This window comes from Triturus cristatus, chromosome 2_1 (genome assembly GCF_964204655.1).
Source record: "Triturus cristatus chromosome 2_1, aTriCri1.1, whole genome shotgun sequence".
Classification (NCBI taxonomy): Eukaryota; Metazoa; Chordata; class Amphibia; order Caudata; family Salamandridae; genus Triturus; species Triturus cristatus.
The window spans coordinates 677,463,452-677,485,639 of record NC_140581.1 but is presented as its reverse complement, the minus strand read 5'-3'; the positions used below and the strand labels follow the sequence as shown (position 1 = coordinate 677,485,639).

The 22,188-nt window shown below is 54.4% G+C and overlaps 1 protein-coding gene across 4 annotated transcripts in view; it reads left to right on the top strand.

Annotated features, from left to right (window-relative positions):
• Positions 1-22,188, top strand: part of EPB41L4A (erythrocyte membrane protein band 4.1 like 4A) — an 821,385-nt gene that overhangs the window by 244,891 nt on the left and 554,306 nt on the right. For all 4 annotated transcript variants that reach the window (XM_085632598.1, XM_085632596.1, XM_085632597.1 and 1 more), the window contains exon 3: positions 4,060-4,111. In XM_085632598.1, coding sequence (XP_085488724.1) covers positions 4,060-4,111 — 52 coding nt within the window. The remainder of the gene's footprint in view (positions 1-4,059; positions 4,112-22,188) is intronic.

Sequence of the window (22,188 nt, the reverse complement as noted above, 5' to 3'; positions counted from 1 at the left end):
CACCAGCCTGATGGATTCCTTAGGTAGAGCCCCCTGACAGTGTAAACAGTGGCATATGGGAGGGACCTTTCCCCTCTGCAGCTGAGGTGCGTGCACTCAAAGCTCGCACCAGGCTACGGGCCTTGGCTCCACCAGGCCGCCCATAGGTTAAGGACACCTACTATGTGCTTGGTTCTGAGGCCGGGCTTCGCCCACGGGATTTTGCTCTAATGTTTACGGCCTCGAAGCACACTGACTCAGCGCTCCGGGTTTCGTAGCACTCGGGTGCTCCGGGCCTCGCAGAGGTCGCAGACTTACAGCACTCCAAGCAGTTGCAGGACTCTCAGGTTCACAGCTCTCCCGGCATCGCAGCACTCTGACTCACAGCGCTCCGAGCCTTGCAGCGCTCCGGGCTTCGCAGCACTCAGCCTAACAGAGCTCCGGGCTTTGCGGCACTTTGACTCACAGCGCTTCGGGCCTCGCAACACTGACTCACTGCGCTCCGGGCTTTGTAGCACTTTAACTCATAGCGCTTTGGGCCTCGCAACACTCTGACTCCCCGCGCTCCGGGCCTCGCAGTGCTCTCATATTCACAGCTCTTCGAGTTTGGCAGCACTCAGCCTTGCAGCGCCACGACTTTGCGGCACTCAGCCTACCTGAGCTCCGGCTTCGCATTCAAATCACTCCAGGGTCTTGGACCTCGCAGCACTCTTGGCCTCGCAGCACTATGGGCCTCTCAGTCTCTGGACTTCGCAGCACTCTGGGCCCGTCCCAAGACTTTGCTGGGCCGGTGGGCCCCATGTTGGTTCTCAGGGCTTGTAACGGGTGTGTCAGAAGCGGGCACAAGTGACCCCTTCCTGTCGGTCCCGACGCCCCCCCACCCCTCTGGATGGACCTAGTCCGAGTTTAGAAACCGTGAGCCCCCGCAGGCCCTGCTCTGTGCATTGCACGAGCTCCCTAGAGCTGGTCACGGAGGAGCACTCCCTTGTGGACGGCAAATGGAAGCAGTTATCTGCGTGAGACTCGCTTCTGTGAGGTGAGCTCCCTACACCCAGAGGTGAGCTCCCTGCACCCCGAGGTGGGCTCCCTATACCCTGAGGTGAGCGCCCTATACCCTGAGTTGAGCGCCCTATACCCTGAAGTTAGCTCCCTGCACCCAGAGGTGAACTCCCTGAACCCCGAGGTGGGCTCCCTGTACCCCGAGGTGGGCTACCTCTATGTACCCTGAGGTGAACTCCTTGCACCCTAATTTAAGCTTCCTGCACCGAAAGGGGAGCTCCTTGCACACTGAGGTGAGATTCCTGCACTCTGAAGGAAAATCCCTGCACCCTAAGGTGAACTCCCTGCACCTTTAGGCTGGCTCCCTGTATCCAGAGGTGAACTCCCTATACCCTGAGGTGAGCTCGCTGCACCCAGAGGTGAACTCCTGTACACTGAGGTGAGCTCCCTGCACTCAGAGATGAGCTCCCTGCACGTCGAGGTGAGCTCCCTGCACCCCAAGGTGAGCTCCCTGCACCCCGAGGTGGGCTCCCTGTACCCTGAGGTGGGCTTTCTGCACGCCTAGTTGAGAGGTGGGTTCCCTGCATGCCGTGGTGAGCTCCCTGAGGTGGGATGAGTGTGATGAATATCCAGTGTGCACACCAGCGGTCTGCTGAATATCCAGTGTGCACACCAGCGGTGTGGTGAATATATCCAGTGCACAGTGTGCACACCATGGATGTGGTGAATATATCCAGTGCACAGTGTGCACACCAGGAGTGTGGTGCATATCCTGTGTGCACACCAGGGGTGTGGTGAATATATGCTGCGCGCATTGTGCACACCAGGGGTGTGGTGGATATCCAGTGTGCACACCAGGAGTCTGGTGAATATCCAGTGTGCACACCAGGGATGTGGTGAATATATCCAGTGGACAGTGTGCATATCAGGAGTGTGGTGAATATCCAGTGTGCACACCAGGGGTGTGGTGAATATATCCAGTGCACAGTGTGCACACCAGGGATGTGGTGAATATATCCAGTGCACAGTGTGCACACCAGGAGTGTGGTGCATATCCTGTGTGCACACCAGGGGTGTGGTGAATATATGCTCCGCGTATTGTGCACACCAGGGGTGTGGTGAATATCCAGTGTGCACACCAGGAGTCTGGTGAATATCCAGTGTGCACACCAGGGATGTGGTGAATATATCCAGTGGACAGTGTGCACATCAGGAGTGTGGTGAATATCCAGTGTGCACACCAGTGGTGTGGTGAATATCCAGTGTGCACACCAGGGGGTGGTGAATATCCAGTGTGCACACCAGGAGGGTGGTAAATATCCAGTGTGCACAGCAGGAGAGAGGTGGAAATCCAGTGTGCATAGCAGGGTTGTGATGAATATCCAGTGTGCACACCAGGGATGTGGTGAATATGTCCTGTGCGCAGTGTGCACACCAGGAGTGTGGTGAATATCCAGTGTGCACACCAGGGGTGTGGTAAATATATCCAGTGCACAGTGTGCACACCAGGGGTGTGGTGAATATATCCAGTGCACAGAGTTTACACCAGGGGTGTGGTGAATGTCCAGTGTGCACACCAGGGGTGTGGTGAATATCCACTGTGCATACCAGGGGTGTGGTAAATACCCGGTGCGCAGTGTGCACACCAGGGGTGTGGTGAATATTCAGTGTGCACACCAGGTGTGTGGTGACTATCCAGTGTGCACACCAGGGGTGTGGTGAATATTCGGTGTGCACCGGGGGTATCCTGCGCGTAGTGTGCATACCAGGGGTGTCCAGCGTAGGTCCACTACATGACAGATTTTCAGCATATCTATAAGATACATTTGCATACAATGATTTGAATTAAAACTCATGTCCATGGTACGTGGTTATACTCAAAATGTGGTACGGGTCTAGCCCTCTTTGACCTCTGGACACCACAGAGCTATAGGGTCCCCTGATATTAGGGTCACCAGATATTAAACAAGCATTTGCAATGCAATAGGTCTCGCATTTGCGAAAGTTTGAGCTGTTGGCATTGTAAATGACAATGCCTTTTATTTACGTGTTGGTTTTTAAAACATAAATAAAAGGCATTGCCATTTACAATGCCAATAGCTTAAACTTTCACCAATGTGAGACCTATTGCATTGCAAATACTGCAAAAAAATAATAATAATTGTGCATATACACTGCTTACTGACAACGCCTGGCTTCTAAGTGCTGTAGTAGCAGATGCCGCTTCTGAGATGCGGCTATTTACACAAATCATGTGTACGGTGGAAGTGAAAGGTTGAGCCAGCCGTGGCAGAGCCTGAGGCCTGTACTATAAGCGCACAGCACTGCAGCATGTGCACAAACCCTCTGAAGGTCCTTACTCCATGTCAGTATGTTAGTATGGGGGCTAAAAAAAAAAGCATCTGCAATGCAATAGATCTCGCATTACTGAATGTTTGAGCTATTGGTGTTGCATTATTATTAGCAATGCGAATAGCTCAAACTTTAATAATGCGAGACCTATTGCATTGCAAATGCTTGTTTAACTTGGCTTCAGTAATAGTAAATTGTAAATGCATTTATATAGCGCTTACGACCACTGAAGAGGCACTGGAGCGCAAGTTGCAGAGTAGCAACCCAAGATTAGTAATTAGCAATTGGAGTTGACTATGTCCACACATAGACAACGTTGTAAAAACTTCTCAGACTTCATCTGACGGTGAGGAGCCATGCAGGGAAACTTGCTACAGTGACTATCACACAACATACTGTGTTGAAGTAATTTCTGCAGTATTTTTTAAACTTAACGTTGATTAGGTTTGTGAAGTTTCCCAGGTTTGGCAAACATCACAAACCTTTCTTTTTGCACGCCGAGGGACACGTGAGGCGGTACAGGCAGGCAAAGGCTCTGTTTAGCTTGAAGCACTTGACTGAGCGCCACAAAAATGAACAGCACATTTTAATTTGTTGTTGTTGAAGTTTGTTTGCTCACTTGACAGCTCACACCAGAATAGCCTCTACCATTCTTGGTGCAATCGTGAAGCTATTGTGCCAGCTGTGCTTTGTGCCACTGTGTCATTTCCTGTGTTTTCTTTTTTGCAGTACTGGTTGGATCCGGCAAGGACGATCTCGGAGCACAAAGACCTCATACAAAGTATGTGATATTATTTAACTATTATATAACTGACTTTTGTACAGGACGCACAAATAAATGTTTGCCAAAGAGAAAAAGTTTTGACAGATGTTTGCACCGCCTGAGGCTAATAGGATCACTAAGGTTTGGTTAGGAAGGCACCAAACTGCAATTAGATTCGCAGCAATCACCGTCATCATCACTGCAGGGCTTCCCCAAGCTCTTGAAAACTTAGACACGATCAGGGAGAATGCACCCATTGGCTGTGTGCGGCCATTAATGTTTCATTAAGCATCAGGTGTCCATCGTGGCACGAGCCAGGAGGGCCAGATCTGCTCAAGAACTGGAGACACCCATCCCTGGGATAAATTTGCATCCAATCAAGCTAAATGAACTAATGTAGTCAGTCACAGGATATACTGGAAATCACTCATGATTCAGGCCCTCCTGAGCCTATGTTGGACGCACATGTGTTAAGGGCTTCCTGTCTCATGTTTTCTAGAATTTGTCCTGATGTTTGGGAAAGACTGGTTACTAACCCTGGGCGTAGTTCGCGTAGTAGCCCTACGCGTAGCTACGCAAAGTGCACTTCGCACTACGTGAGCTACGTGTAGCACTACGCGAACTGCGTAGTGCGCTATTTGCAATGATTGTACAGTGCCAGATGCTTGTCTGCACTGTGCAATCAGTGCGAGCTTTCGTTTTCTGCCGCTCTAGTAGATTTTTACTCGAGCAGCAGCTTTCTCAACGTGGACTGGTAGTTTCTCGTCGCGAGCATACGCGACCACTCGCAATGAGAAACCTGACCTCCCCGCGTTGAGAATCTCGCCGGGAGGTTTATTTTCCACGCTCGCGATCGGCAACTTGATGTTGCTGATCGTGTACGAGGAAAAAGTCTCGCCGGGATGTCATTTTGCTCGCTCGCGGCCGCCAACTTGACTTGAGGACCGCGAGTGAGCAAAAAATGCCAACTACGCTACGCTACATGTTTTGCACTGTGCTACATGCAATTCGCGTAGCGCGAAGTAGCACAAACTACGCAAGCGTAGCGTAATTGTCTGCCCAGGGTTACTGGTTACATAGTGAGATTGTGACTGGTTAAATAGTGAGATTTTGACTAGTGAAATAGTGAGATTTTGACTGGTTAAAAAGTGAGCTTTTGAGATCTTTCCTCATTTTAAATGATTGTTATATTTTCAAAAAATTCGGTCTCGTCTGTTCCTAATAGACATTCTTTTCATTCATCTACTTTCTTATTACCACCACCCAACCATGATTTGGTTTTAACATAGAAATAATAAAGATCGCTAATTTTTCAAAGTCTTGCAATAAAGCATGCTGACATTCTGTATAAGAAAGGCTGCATGTTGGCTGCCATTCCCCTTTAAGTGGGTGCAATTAGAGCTTTCATCTGATCAATAACAAGCAAGGGCAAATTAAAACTGATGGCTGCAGTGAAACAAATACTGTGCTTCTGGACTAGGAAACATTCTTGATACAAATTCATTCAAGTTTCTAAAGTCTGTTAGTGCGTTGGACGTTCGGAGAAGCACAAAAAGTTGCAAAAAGGCAGACAACCGAACACATGTTAAAAGAGGGGAAGACATAACTGAGGCCTCGGAAGATGTCACTTTCTAATGTTATGAGCCATAGAGGAATACAGACAGGGGCCCACCCTTTCAGTAATTTGCTTTTGATAATATGCACATAGAAAAGTGATCAAGGGAAGGATGCTTAAGTTAAAGGCACCCAAAGGATGATGGTTAACTTGCCTGACATTTAAAAAGGTAAACTTGTCTTGTCTACATGAGACTTTACTGCACAATGGGCGCAATCTCTAGCCAGAAACGAAAGACCTCTTTCTTGCACAACAGAGCAAAACACCATGGTGCCGATCACGATCCGGCAAAAAATTCCCCCGTGCGACTCGTATCGGGTCTTTTTACCGTACGAATCGTACAAATGCCGTACGAACTGGCAATCACGATTCGCATGGTAAAAAGTCCATACGACCCGCACCGGGAATCATTCCCCACACGTCCTCGGGTCGGAAAATGTGTCCGACACGTCCTCGGACGATTTACCTTACAAACGTAAAAATCCAAGTCCGACCGAGGAATCACGATCCATCCCGTGCGTCCGAGCCTACAACCGTATGGAAAAAACACCGTCCGCACCGAACACCTATAGCAACCATGGAGACATGTGCCCGCATACGCGCCCAACACTCCCCCCAGCCCCCGTACGTCCGACACGTACCCCCCGTATATGTATACCCCCACCCGTCTATGTACACCCCAGTACGTTCCAGTCGTACCCCCACCCCAGTACGTGTCGTACCACCGTCAATGTAAACCCCCCCACCCCTGTACGTGTCGTACCACCGTCTATGTACACCCCAGTACGTTCCAGTTGCACCCCCACCCCAGTACGTGTCGTACCCCCCGTGTACCTACACCCCAGTACGTTCGAGCCACACCCCCACCCCAGTACGTGTCACAGCCCCGTCTACCTACACCCCAGTACGTTCCAGTCGTACCCCCACCCCAGTACGTGTCGTACCACCGTCAATGTACACCCCCCCACCCCTGTACGTGTCGTACCACCGTCAATGTACACCCCCCCACCCCTGTACGTGTCGTACCACCGTCAATGTACACCCCCCCACCCCTGTACGTGTCGTACCACCGTCAATGTACACCCCCCCACCCCTGTACGTGTCGTACCACCGTCCATGTACACCCCAGTACGTTCCAGTCGTACCCCCACCCCAGTACGTGTCGTACCACCGTCAATGTACACCCCCCCACCCCTGTACGTGTCGTACCACCGTCCATGTACACCCCCCCACCCCTGTACGTGTCGTACCACCGTCCATGTACACCCCAGTACGTTCCAGTCGTACCCCCACCCCAGTACGTGTCGTACCACCGTCAATGTACACCCCCCCACCCCTGTACGTGTCGTACCACCGTCAATGTACACCCCCCCACCCCTGTACGTGTCGTACCACCGTCCATGTACACCCCAGTACGTTCCAGTCGTACCCCCACCCCAGTACGTGTCGTACCACCGTCAATGTACACCCCCCCACCCCTGTACGTGTCGTACCACCGTCAATGTACACCCCCCCACCCCTGTACGTGTCGTACCACCGTCCATGTACACCCCAGTACGTTCCAGTCGTACCCCCACCCCAGTACGTGTCGTACCACCGTCAATGTACACCCCCCCACCCCTGTACGTGTCGTACCACCGTCAATGTACACCCCCCCACCCCTGTACGTGTCGTACCACCGTCCATGTACACCCCAGTACGTTCCAGTCGTACCCCCACCCCAGTACGTGTCGTACCACCGTCAATGTACACCCCCCCACCCCTGTACGTGTCGTACCACCGTCCATGTACACCCCCCCACCCCTGTACGTGTCGTACCACCGTCCATGTACACCCCAGTACGTTCCAGTCGTACCCCCACCCCTGTACGTGTCGTACCACCGTCAATGTACACCCCCCCACCCCTGTACGTGTCGTACCACCGTCAATGTACACCCCCCCACCCCTGTACGTGTCGTACCACCGTCCATGTACACCCCAGTACGTTCCAGTCGTACCCCCACCCCAGTACGTGTCGTACCACCGTCAATGTACACCCCCCCACCCCTGTACGTGTCGTACCACCGTCAATGTACACCCCCCCACCCCTGTACGTGTCGTACCACCGTCTATGTAAACCCCCCCACCCCTGTATGTGTCGTACCACCGTCAATGTACACCCCCCCACCCCTGTACGTGTCGTACCACCGTCAATGTACACCCCCCCACCCCTGTACGTGTCGTACCACCGTCCATGTACACCCCCCCACCCCTGTACGTGTCGTACCACCGTCCATGTACACCCCAGTACGTTCCAGTCGTACCCCCACCCCAGTACGTTCCTGGCGCACCCCCAACACAACCTCCTAAGTACGGAGCGCACCCCATGCCCCAACATCACAACCGCATGTACGAGTCGTGCAAAGCCACACACAAGGACCAAATCGTACAACCAAATGGCCCATGTACACACCGTACACACGCTCAAAACGCACGTACACAACAAGGACAAAACAAAACAACTCAACAATACACCATTCGAAAGGCACACAGCCACTAAACATGGCCAACAACCACTAAAATAACACAATCACTGACCTGCAACTGTCAAAAACAAACAGAGGCCCAATACACCACCACTCCTTATAACACACCCACCCAAAATTCAAACACTGCCACACCCACCCATGGACCAATAAAAAGGGCCCACACACACAAACCATGAGCCTTTGCAACAGACCCACTGCTGCCAGACACCACAGAACCAGACTACAAGCGACACCACATCTTACACTTGCACACCTTCACACGACCACCCTCACAAACACCCTCTCATCACATTCACACACACACACAACCATCCACACCCCCCCCCAACATCCACACACCCCCACACCCACACCATCCCCACCCACACCCCTCACCATGCCCACTACCAAGAATCCAAAGTTCAGTCACCGAGAGTTGGAGGTCCTTGTTGATCAAATCCTCAGAGTCGAGCCACAGATCTTTGGAACATTGGTCAGAAGCACCAGCCAGGCAGCCAAAACAGCCATGTGGCAGACCATCGTCGATGCTGTGAATGCTGTTGCGGACACCAGGAGGACCAAGCAGGATTGCCAGAACAGGTGGTACGATCTGCGGAGGAGGGTCAGAGCCAAGAGACAGGAGGAACACGACCAGGCCAACGCCACCGGAGGAGGGCCCTCCCGCAGACCCGTACAGTACCATCCCTGGGAGGAGAGGGTGATGGCCATACTGCCGGTGGAGGCAGTTGAAGGAGTAGAAGGACTCCGAGACCCGGGTGAGTACACAAACAACGCACCTCACATGGGGGGAACTGCAACCACAAACAAAATTACTAACAGGCACGCAACCACCACAAGCCATCGCATTACTCAACCACACTCCATGAGCAGGCACATGCCACTGCTGCCACCATGCCCCATGCACCCAGCTGGACAATGTCAAGTCACAGGCCACAGAAGACAACAACACATGACACGGTAACCCGGATGGCGGGAGTGTGGGCACCAAGAATCACATAGTGCGACTCCAAAGCAGACAACAATGCCCTCTGCCCATATGGCCTAGGTCACAGCCAGACAAACACTGTGTCCCAACACAGGAATGACTTGCCAGCAAATGGCGGATGCCTTGCATCAACACATGGGGGTGAAGGCACTGTTTTGCACATGCCAGCAGCTAATGAACAGCCAACAGTGTGAAAGAGTGGCAGCACACACCACCACAGCAGCAGCGCACAGACACACAGCAGACAAAATGGGTGCCTGGAGATCAGAAACAAACTCACATCAACAGGCCAAGGGCCACTCAAAGATCTGCTAACAGTGTGTGCCCAGGAAGCTGGGCCAAGGTGACAGAGGGTGACACACGGAGGGAGGGAGAGGGGGACAGAGAGGGAGGGAGAGGGGGACAGAGAGGGAGGGAGACACAGGAAGATGGACAGAGGGAGGAGGCTGACACACAGAGGGAGGGAGAGGGGGACACAGAGGGAGGGAGAGGGGGACACAGAGGGAGGGAGAGGGGGACACAGAGGGAGGGAGAGGGGGACAGAGAGGGAGGGAGAGGGGGACAGAGAAGGAGGGAGACACAGGGAGAGCAAATCAGTCCTTTGGTGTGTGGGAATGTCTGCTCGTCAGCAGGTGGACTGCGTGCATGTAGACAAGGGTGCCCAGTGCCAGAACCCCCCCTCTTCATCATGGCAAAACGCAGGGCCATGTTACAACCTGTACACGAGCACAAGGACAGCCACCTGCATCATATGAGTGTGTGGATCCACTCCATGTGCACATGTACAGTGCTACAAGGAAGGCGCAAACGCATAGCTCGGCACACATGCACACTCCACTGCTGACTGCAGTCACACTTGACGCAGCAAGTAAGACTGTGCCACACATAGTTAAAGGGGCCAAATTGGTGCCCAAGGGACACACACATGCACAAGTGCACTGTGAGTGGAATGCAAGACAGATCCTAATTCCAAGAGGAAATGTGCCAACTTTGTAACGGATGCAACATGGATGTTGCATGGATCAAAAGTAACATTGTCTCTCTCACACACAGGTCAACGTCGTGCTGCACCCCCCAACACTGGGGGGGAACACTCACAGGACCCGGATCTGCAGGAGACCGATCCCACCGGCAGCGACCACTCTCACCACTCTGCGGACGACCCCGACCGACCTGGCCCCTCTGGTGTCCAACCACCTGCAGCACCTGCGTCAGGTACAACCGTGCCAACCACCACCCCCACTCCTGCCACATCCCAGGAGACACCCAGGATCCCTGCCCCAACACCACAATGCAGCCAGGCTCGCCAGGAGGGACACGGTGTCCCGGGCACCCAGGAGGAGGCAGGCGACAACGCCAATGCCACCCCTCAGGGGTCCCGGAGACCCCATGTGCCCACAAGTGCAGGCCAGACGCAAGTGGGCAGGGGTGGTGGGAGTGGAGAGCGGCGGAGGCGCGAGCCTGACCAGTTGGCTGGGGATCCGGTATTTTCCCATGTCCGTAACATCCTGGACTCATACCGGCAGGACACCACGGGCATGGCCCAGGTTGTGTCCGTCCTCGAGGGGATCAAGGTCCAGCAGGCCCAGCAACATGCGGAGCTAATAGCCTGTCTACAGCTACACCAACGGAGGATGGAGGACAGACAGGCAGAGCAAGTGACGGCGTCCCAGGGGATTCACGCTGAACTCCGTCGGATGGCCGACACCATGGCCGACCCTCCCTGTGCCAGAAGGCGGAGAACATCACCACCCACAGGGAGGGATCATGAGGAGGAGGAGGAAACATCCGACGGAGCATCCCAGACGTCGTCACGGCCTGCTGCTGAGGTTCCCCGCAGGAAGCCGGGTCGTCCACGGAAAGGACCGTGAGGGTGGCTGCTACATCACCATCTCCCAGGACACCTGGCCTGGCACCTGGCCCACTGGAGCAACAGCATCACAGCATCAAGAGACATTCTCTGCCACATGGCCCTGCTGGTCACTGGCTGACCAATGTTGACAAAGACTGTGGCATGGACTCTGAGGATTTCCAATGGCAAGGACACCAACTCCCCTACTGAACTTTGGATTCCCTAATCCCGGAAAGGCCCTCACTTGGCCCCCCCCCCCCAATAATAAATCACACTATTAAGAGTAGATGCCTGCTGGTAGCATTATTACCTAACATGTGTCTTGTACAGTCTAAACATGCCTGAGTCATCTGTTCACTTCAACCATCCACACCCTGGGGCCTGAGTCTGGCACAGGACACATGGGTCACAGTTTTCTAGGCAAGACAGACATGGAGCACCATACACACCCGTGATGGTCAGAACCAGCTGAGGGGGTGGCCGAACAACCGTGCTGACAGACACATTGAGTACAGCAACAGTCATGCGCAGAGGTCAGGGATCCTGGCCCGTGTCCTGGGGGGCACCCAGGTACGTGTAGACAGGTGGCAGAACCATGTCCTGCAAGCTTGAGTCCGGTGGATGCAGAGAATGGGGTCATGGATAACGTTGGATGCATGGGGATGGCACATGTCACAATACCCACACAGTCATGGACATCATGCCCATTACACAGTCTCAGCACACACACACAGCTTGCATCTTGCCACTCGACACATTGACACATAGCCACAATCAGGGAATACCATGCCAGACATGCAGGATGCACCGTGCCAACACACCAGCATTGACTGAGAAGAGGCACCTTGGAGGCATAGGGACACCTTTAATAGTCATGTGTTTGGGATTGCAGAGGCAACTTGAAGTACACATGAACACATCATGTGGAGTAACATGTGGCTCCAACACTGGCACCCCCCTTCTGCAGCACAAATGCGTGATAGCCATGGAACTGGCACACAAGTGTCGGATAATAGCTAAATACCCACAGCTGCTCACGGAGAGCCTGCCATACACCATACATCCGCTGATGTGGAAGTCCCACGCCATGTCAAGACAATGTTAACCGGATGTGTCCGAGGGCAGTGTCACACACATTGATGCCTTCATCACAATCCACCATCCCATCACTGATGACTGACAACCAGGCAGCCCATCTATTCAGGTGTACCCAGCTGCATGTCGTGTCCCATGGGGATGCCACATGTCTGCAGAGGACCCAAACCCCGACCGGGGCAGTGTGCACACATCGTGAACAACTGCCACACCCAATACACCCCAGATGCATCCCTTACCCCATGGAGACTTCCAAACGTGTCCGTGCCTGTAACGCTGAGTCAGCCCACGATGCCATGTCCATGAGGAATAGCAGTGCCACAACAATGCAACCAGCAAACGGCATGCGCAGGTACCTGGGGAAGAGAGACACACAAGAAGTCAGCCACAAGAAGCACAGCCACTTGCATGTGCATGTACTCGACACATGTATGTATGACAACATGCTATGTCACAATTATGTCTGGGGAAATACTACCATCACTGCCACCATCACTCCAGTGACACACCCACACACACCTCTGACCCACGTGCCATACATGCAGGTGGAGACACACATCACAACGCATGCCACACGGGGACCAATGCGTGCACACTCAGACCCTGGTACTCACCACTAAGCAAAGAAGTCGCGTATGAGCCGAGTCCGGATGTCCTCTTGCGGCTCCACATCCTCCACATCACTAGCCCCATTGCCAAGCCCTTCGTCCTCCACGGGTGGATGGTCCTCGTCATCTTGATCCAGGATGAGGGGCACAGCTCTTTCAACTGCCATGTTGTGCAGCATGCAGCAGACCATGAAGATCTTGCAGACCTTCGCCGGGGCATATGGGAGTGCGCCGCCGGTCTTGTGGAGGCACCGGAATCGGCTCTTCAGCATGCCAAACGTCCTCTCTATCACTCGCCTTGTCCGGCCATGGGCGGTGTTGTAGCGGAGCTGGGCCGGCGTGATGGGGTTGCGGAGAGGTGTCAGCAGCCAAGGCATGTTGGGATAGCCAGCGTCCCCTAAATGGAAAGCACATGGATATCGTTAGAACAGGCGAAGCGGTAGTGCTGCTCGGCCAAACAGAATACAGGACAGACAGACTGTACCCACCAACAACACATGCACGTTCGTTGCGCAGCTGCATCATCATATCAGGCATCCCGCTACGCCTCATGATGTAGGCATCGTGTGCTGATCCTGGAAAACGAGCACAGACATGTGAAATCACCATGTTGGACAGACACACCACAAGGGCATTGATGGAGTGGTAGTGCTTCCGATTGCGGTACGCCACCTCCCGTGCGTGTGGTGGTACCAAACCTACATGTGTCCCATCTATGGACCCAATGACATGGGGCATCCCTCCCAGGGCATAGAATCCACGCTTGACCTCAGTCATCTGTTCAGGGGTTGGGAACTTGATGAAGTCATCCAGGTGAATCAACATGGCCTCCAAGAAATCATGCAGCACACCGCTGAACATGCTCTGGGACATGCCACCAACATGAGCTATGGTATATTGGAAGGTACCCGTGGCAAGGAAATGTAGGGCAGCCATTACCTTCAGCTGGGGTGTCAGTGCCGTAGGATACCTGTGCTGCGGTTGCAGGTGTGGTGCCAGTCTCGCCGTCAGCTCCAGAATCAACGGTTGGGTGAAGCGGTAGAGCCGGATCCTGTCATTCTCCTGCATGGTGGCCAAGTCTGGAATTCTTCGGGCAACAGGAGGCGCTCTGCAGTAATTTGGAAGTGACAAGGAAGAGTGAGTGCACTACGACAACAACTCATGTCTACTGAGCACATGTAAATCTGCCAATACACACATGCCACATAGGGAGTCAGGCATGTGCTACATGCCCAGGACACGTATGGATGCAAGGTGACACTCCTTCCAAGACCCAGCCACACACGGTGATTGAGAACCTCCCCATGCCACGCCATGGGAATAGCTGTGTCCCAGTGCAAGTGAACAGCCCGACGCAAGACAGAAGTGACATACACCCACACATCAGCAGAAGTAGGATGCCGATTGTAGAGACTGGTAGCGGAACACCGGAGCCACAGGTCACATGACATTACACTAGGCCTGCCCACACACCTTGCCATGAAGGTGCACATGTCATGACTCACCACACATTCCTTGTGAGGATGCTGACATGGCCTTGTCACGCTACTCCGTGTCCCATGCATACATGTGCACCTCACATCAGATACCACATGTGGCATGGTGTGCGGAACAGTGTGCAATGATAATCTACACACAGACACATGTTGGTTGCTGCAACGGCTGCAGCTTTTGAGGGTGCTACAACATCAACCTGATGTAAATCCCGGACACATAAATGACATAGTCACATTGTGCACTGTGGGTAGTGACAAGTCAGGTTTCATGACCCCTGTACCGGCCATCATGGGACACTTCCGTGTGTTGGTGTCCGTGCCATGCCAGTGACGCTCACCCCAAGTGCGCAGTACGACATGCACACATGTCAAAGGAGTCAAGGGCATGCCTGGCACACATTGCACCCTCACACAGTACACCTGTACACATCTCATCATACATCTGGTGCCTTCTCCACTCAGGAGGCATGTTCCACATCACAGCCTGTCACACCTGTGCCCCACACATGTAGTAATGCACAGACGATGCCTTGATGTCCATTCCTGGACAAGTATGTCCATCCATGGACAAGTATGTCCGCCCTATTCCTACCTGTGTGTCGACTATCACCACAGTGATGTGTACAAACCGGCGTACTGCTGCTAAGAGGGCCTGTGTATGTTCCCCAATCACTGTGGGAGTGCTGCCGTATGTGTACCCATCGTGATGGCGAGTGTACAGGCATTTGTACGGTCCGTACCACAACGAGTACGCATACGCGTGCAGACCCATAGTGATAGTGAGCGTACATGCGAGTGTACGGCCCTCTCACTATGGGTCTGCACGCGTATGCGTACTCGTTGTGGTACGGACCGTACAAATGCCTGTACGCTCACTATCACTATGGTTCTGCACGCGTATGCGTACACGTAGTGGTACGGACCGTACACTCGCATCTACGCTCACTATCACTATGGGTCTGCACGCGTATGCGTACACGTAGTGGTACGGACCGTACACTCGCATCTACGCTCACTATCACTATGGGTCTGCACGCGTATGCGTACACGTAGTGGTACGGACCGTACACTCGCATCTACGCTCACTATCACTATGGGTCTGCACGCGTATGCGTACACGTAGTGGTACGGACCGTACACTCGCATGTACGCTCACTATCACTACGGGTACACAGACCCATAGTGATAGTGAGCGTACAGGCATTTGTACGGTCCGTACCACAACGAGTACGCATACGCGTGCAGACCCATAGTGATAGTGAGCGTACATGCGAGTGTACGGCCCTCTCACTATGGGTCTGCACGCGTATGCGTACTCGTTGTGGTACGGACCGTACAAATGCCTGTACGCTCACTATCACTATGGTTCTGCACGCGTATGCGTACACGTAGTGGTACGGACCGTACACTCGCATCTACGCTCACTATCACTATGGGTCTGCACGCGTATGCGTACACGTAGTGGTACGGACCGTACACTCGCATCTACGCTCACTATCACTATGGGTCTGCACGCGTATGCGTACACGTAGTGGTACGGACCGTACACTCGCATCTACGCTCACTATCACTATGGGTCTGCACGCGTATGCGTACACGTAGTGGTACGGACCGTACACTCGCATGTACGCTCACTATCACTACGGGTACACAGACCCATAGTGATAGTGAGCGTACAGGCATTTGTACGGTCCGTACCACAACGAGTACGCATACGCGTGCAGACCCATAGTGATAGTGAGCGTACAGGCATTTGTACGGTCCGTACCACAACGAGTACGCATACGCGTGCAGAACCATAGTGATAGTGAGCGTACACGCATTTGTACGGTCCGTACCACAACGAGTACGCATACGCGTGCAGACCCATAGTGATAGTGAGCGTAGATGCGAGTGTACGGTCCGTACCACTACGTGTACGCATACGCGTGCAGACCCATAGTGATAGTGAGCGTACATGCGTGTGTACGGTCCGTACCACTACGTGTACGCATACGCGTGCAGACCCATAGTGATTTTGAACGTAGGCATGCATGTACGGGCCGTTGCCATGCTTTTGGGGTGCCCTAGGGCCCGGAAACGCACCGTACCTGTGTGTGATTCTCCTAATTACATAGGGGACAAGTATTAAGGCCTACATGCATGCTGGTTGTCATGGCGACCAGGTTCAAATTTCGATTTTGTTCTGGAAGGTGCACAGCAGAAGTCAGTTGGAATTCTTCTACTTTGTTGCAATGTGTTTGTGGGGCTGACATCATGCAGGAGAATGAAACCGATAGAGAACCCACAGACTGCTAGGTTTGAAGGGATTGGTGGAAACATAGGATGCAAATGTGAGTGACCAATCACTCTGTACTCCTGTGCATGAGACTGGGCAGAAGGCCACATATAAGGCAGCCAGGTCCCATGAGGGATTACTTGCCTGCACATCTTTGCATTTGTCGACCAAGCTGCTGCTACTGATTCCCTGGAAACATGTCAAGGGCTGTGGAGAGGACACAGCCATTCACCCTGGAGGAGAACATGGCTCTGCTGGATGTGATCCTCCCACAGTACCCCATGCTGTATGGGCGACCAGGGTATCAGGTGAGTGCATAGGCCACTGCCACAGACTGTCCCTATGTTGTGACTGTGTCTTCAGGCATTGTGACCCGGTGTGACACACATGCCATGTACTGTCGGGGGGGTACCAGGGGGGGGGTGCCTGATGTCTCCCAGCAGTGCCCTGAGACAGGAGGGGTGTGTGCAGAGTCCTCCCAGCAGTGCCCTGAGAAAGGAGGTGTGTGTGCAGAGTCCACCCAGCAGTGCCCTGAGACAGGAGGGGTGGGGGCCTATAACTCACAGCAGTGCCCTGAGACAGGAGGGGTGGGTGTGGAGTCCTTCCAGCAGTGCCCTGAGACAGGAGGGGTGTGTGCAGAGTCCTCCCAGCAGTGCCCTGAGACAGGAGGGGTGTGTGCAGAGTCCTCCCAGCAGTGCCCTGAGACAGGAGGTGTGTGTGCAGAGTCCACCCAGCAGTGCCCTGAGACAGGAGGGGTGGGGGCCTATACCTCACAGCAGTGCCCTGAGACAGGAGGGGTGGGTGTGGAGTCCTTCCAGCAGTGCCCTGAGACAGGAGGGGTGGGTGTGGAGTCCTCCCAGCAGTGCCCTGAGACAGGAGGGGTGGGTGTGGAGTCCTCCCAGCAGTGCCCTGAGACAGGAGGGGTGGGGACCTATCACTAACAGCAGTGCCCTGAGACAGGAGGGGTGGGTGTGGAGTCCTCCCAGCAGTGCCCTGAGACAGGAGGGGTGGGTGTGATGCACAGTGTGAGCCTTGATCATTGATTGTGACATTGCCATCATTCCACCTGAGTACCCACTATGGCACGTACTGCCTTTTCCCTCACCAGAGGATGATGTCCCTATGACAGAGGTGCAATGCGTTGGCTGCATTACATGCCATGTAGTAACCAGCTATTATGTTCACATATGTCTCTCTGTGACATGTGGCTGGTGTATTGATGTGGTGTCACTTGTACTTCCTCACAGGTAGGCGCCTCTGCCAAGGAGCAGATCTGGCTGACCGCCGTCAGTGCCGTGAGGCGTGTGGATGGTCGGAGGCGGAGCCTGTCCCAGGTGAGGAAACGCTGGCAGGATATCCGGTGCTGGACGCGGAGGATTGCACGGCTCCTGCTGGGGGACTCACCTGAGAGCCACAAGAACCGCGGCCGCCGCCGTCTGACCCACCTCCACAGGCGTGTGCTGCCGGTGGTCTTTCCAGACCTGGAGAGGCGCTTACAGGCGATGCAGCAGGCGGAAGGGGGTAGGTACATGTGCGTTTGTTGTGTGTCACCGGCATTTGTAAGGGCACAGTGGCATTAATTCACTGGCAGGGTTTAAAGGTGCTGTGCCCATCCAGTTTGCCCAAGTGTAGCGCTGCGCCCCTGCCACCCTTCCCCTCCTTGCAATGTGTTCCCTGGTCTGTGTGTAGTCACTCCTTCACAAGGTAATGTAGGCTGGCGCTTTGTCCACGAGAACAATGACTGTAGCATCATGGGTGGTAGTGGTGGGTAACAGGTTGTGGGACCTTGCCTGTGAACAGTCAAGTTCACTGCATGTGGGTTCCATGTCAGTTGGCACTGATGCTGGCTCCAGACATGGGAGTTGGTCTCTCATGTGTCATGCCTTACAGCGCGCATGTCCTATGTAGTGGCCTGTGACATGACGTGCATGAGTGTGCGCTACGCATAGTGCAGGGATGGTGACGTGTGTAGCAGTCATTCCCATTCAGCCATTCATTAGCATGTAGTTGCGTGCCCAATACTGTCCCCTGGGGCACCTTATCCTCAGTGTTGTTTGTGTCATCATCAACGTGGACACTCTCACTGTCTACAGCGTAGGTTGTGCTCTGTGCCATTGTCCCCTGTCACCATGTATATAGACGTGCAATTATGTACAGGTGTCCACTGTGCAGCCTGACCTGATTGTCCCTCTTCATACTCACAGTTGCCAGTGCCTGTGTGTCTTGTTATACTCATCTGAGGATGGGCACTGGTACCTCATTATTTGTACAGGCGCACCTTTGCTGTTTTGCGTCCAATCTTGCCTTTTGCCTGCCACTGTGTTTATCACCCAGACTATGAGATGTTGGTGCCACCTGTGTCTCAGCAATTAGCATCGTGTGGGGGTTGCTTGGGGCGGGCAATGCCTATGTGTCAAATCCTGATTCCTAATTGCTGGGTCTGGACAGTGTGTGATGTTACTGGACACACACGCAAGGTGCAGTGACCGAGTTATGTTGGGCATGTTTGCAGCATTACCTATGCAGCATGTGTCTCAAGTTCATGGATATTGTCCCTGGTCATAGGTATTTTCACAAACGCTGTGTGGTGCAGAGGCAGTGCAGGATTGTCCCCAGGGCCTGGGTGCTATGTCAGACTCCGTTTCCTGTCATCAGCTATTGTCTCATGCTCTCCATGGTATTTCAGTGGCATGGTGGCTCAACCAACTGTGTTTCATGCCCTACATCGGTACCTTGTTTTGCAGATGTTAGGGATCTGCCTCTTCAGGCTATGCAATGTTGACTATGTAGATTGAACTCATGTGACAGATGTGTACAGGTGTCTGATTAATTTCTGTCTCTCCACCCTGCCCACAGCATCGTCGGGGGACACAGAGGGAGACATGGACACGGACCAGGCGGAGGGACCGAGCACCAGTGGCAGCCGTGACATCGGGGCTGGCACATCGAGTGGGACAGAGGCGGAGGATAGTGTGGCCGAGGACCTGTCGACTGGCACATCAGACTACGAAGCTGACAGGTCCGAGGAGGATGTCTCAGAGTTGGCGGAGGCTGCACCAGCAGCTGACAGTGGAACAACACCTGCCACCGCCCCCTCAGTTCCCACCAACCGCCTCCCACTTGCTCGTGTCCCTTCCCAGCGTGCCCGGTCACCGCATGTCTCCTTCCTGCCAGGCACCGCACCCCCTGCCCCTGTCTCCACTGCTGCCGCCAATGCTGAGTCTATGGACATCCAGCGGCAAATGCAGGTTGGTCAGGCTGCGATCCTGAATGTCCTCCATTCCCACGGGAAAACCCTCACCAACATCGAGGCATTCTTGGAGGGCATTCATTCTTTGCAGGCTGAGCAACGCAACTTGCTGAGGTCCCTAGACTCCACACTGACTGCAGCAGTGGGTCTCCTGCAGCGCGACCTCCCCCCACCTACCCCTGCCCCATCCACACTTCCCACTTCCATGCCTGTCCCACGTACACCCAGACGTCGGCATGCACCCACCACAACAGACACAGGCACCACACCAGCAGGGAAGGTCCACCGCACTCCTCCTGACACGCACACACAGGGTGAGATAGGCACACCCACTGGGTCGGGGGGCAAACGTGTGACACGCAGCCAGAGTGGGAGTCCGCATTCCACACAATCCACTCCCTCCAAATCCCCTCCCCTCAGCTCTCCTGGCCACATCTCCCCCAAGGACTCCTTCATGGCCGCTCTGTCCCTGAGCCCCACAGTTACGCCACCACGCAAGCGGTCAAGGAAGTCCTCGGTCAGGGTGGTTGAGTCTCCCCCCCTGTCTCCACCCTCCCCCGGTGGCGCTGCAACCCATCCCTCTGAACCCCCCCCCTCCTTGGGGCCTGAGGTCACTTCGGGTGCAGGGGACTCCCTGGAGGACCTTGCTAAGGTGTGTAGTGCCATCCTGGCCTCCGCCTTTGGCCATGACACACCCCCTGTGGTTGAGTCCTCCATCCCTGCACCCACAACGCCGCCCCTTTGCCCTGATGTCCCTGCGGTGCCTGTTGCTTCCCCCCCCCCTGATGCCCTCACCAGTATGGAAGACGATGGCATTTGACTGTGCAGGCAAGGTAGGGGACACACATCCCACTGTGTCCCCCATGCAGCTGGGAATAATTGACTGCCCTATGGCCTTTGTTGACTTTGAACTGCCGTTGATCCACGGACATTGTGCTCATGCTGATTAAAGCTTTATTTTTTTTTTCATTATCACACTCCTGCTATGGTGGTATTGGTGTTGGTGGGGCTGCTACATTGTTTTGGGTGGTGTTTAAGGCTTTGGGTGTGTGGGATTTGTAGTAGTGTTCTGCTCTTTGGGGCCACCCTAGGATCTGTGTGCCATCACAAGGTGTTGGCTAACTTCCTTAGGTCATGTCAGCAGTTACTGCATGGTTCAATTGTCCCAGGGTGTATTCCTTCCTCTGTGTACCCAGTTTCTTCCCTGCAGGGTGTTCCCAATGTTTAGCGCAGAGCTGTGTGTACATGAGCTGTGTGTGTGACGGAGCCCTTCTACTTTGGCCATGCATGCATGGCCATGTCTCCACCTGCAACAATCGTGGCATCCTTGGTGATCACTGTACTTGTGTGTGGAGTCAGTTGACATGAGTTCATGGGGACATGTTCCCTTGTAGGCAGTATGGATGTGGGTAATTGTGGCATCACACACATGTGTTACACCCCTCCTGGGTGTGGACACTGCTGGGAGGACTCTGCACCCACCCCTCCTGGGTCTGGACACTGCTGGGAGGACTCTGCACCCACCCCTCCTGTGTCAGGGCACTGCTGGGAGGACTCTGCACCCACCCCTCCTGTCTCAGGGCACTGCTGGGAGGACTCCACACCCACCCCTCCTGTCTCAGGGCACTGCTGGGAGGACTCTGCACACACCCCTCCTGTCTCTGGGCACTGCTGGGAGTGATGGGCACCCACCCCTCCTGTCTCAGGGCACTGCTGGGTGGAGTCTGCACACACACCTCCGATTTCTGGATATGTGCGCTTGGCACATACACGGTGGGGTTACGCACACTGCATTAGAGGTGAGGGTACGAGTCTACTGACACTGGTGTGGTGGGGGTACGCTCCGTACGTCCGCGGGTGGGGGTACGGGTCGTACTTACACTGTTGGGCTGGGGGTACGCTCCGTGCGTCCGCGGGTGGGGGTACGGGTCGTACTTACACTGTTGGGCTGGGGGTACGCTCCGTGCGTCCGCGGGTGGGGGTACGGGTCGTACTTACACTGTTGGGCTGGGGGTACGCTCCGTACGTCCGCGGGTGGGGGTACGGGTCGTACTTACACTGTTGGGCTGGGGGTACGCTCCGTGCGTCCGCGGGTGGGGGTACGGGTCGTACTTACACTGTTGGGCTGGGGGTACGCTCCGTACGTCCGCGGGTGGGGGTACGGGTCGTACTTACACTGTTGGGCTGGGGGTACGCTCCGTGCGTCCGCGGGTGGGGGTACGGGTCGTACTTACACTGTTGGGCTGGGGGTACGCTCCGTGCGTCCGCGGGTGGGGGTACGGGTCGTACTTACACTGTTGGGCTGGGGGTACGCTCCGTACGTCCGCGGGTGGGGGTACGGGTCGTACTTACACTGTTGGGCTGGGGGTACGCTCCGTGCGTCCGCGG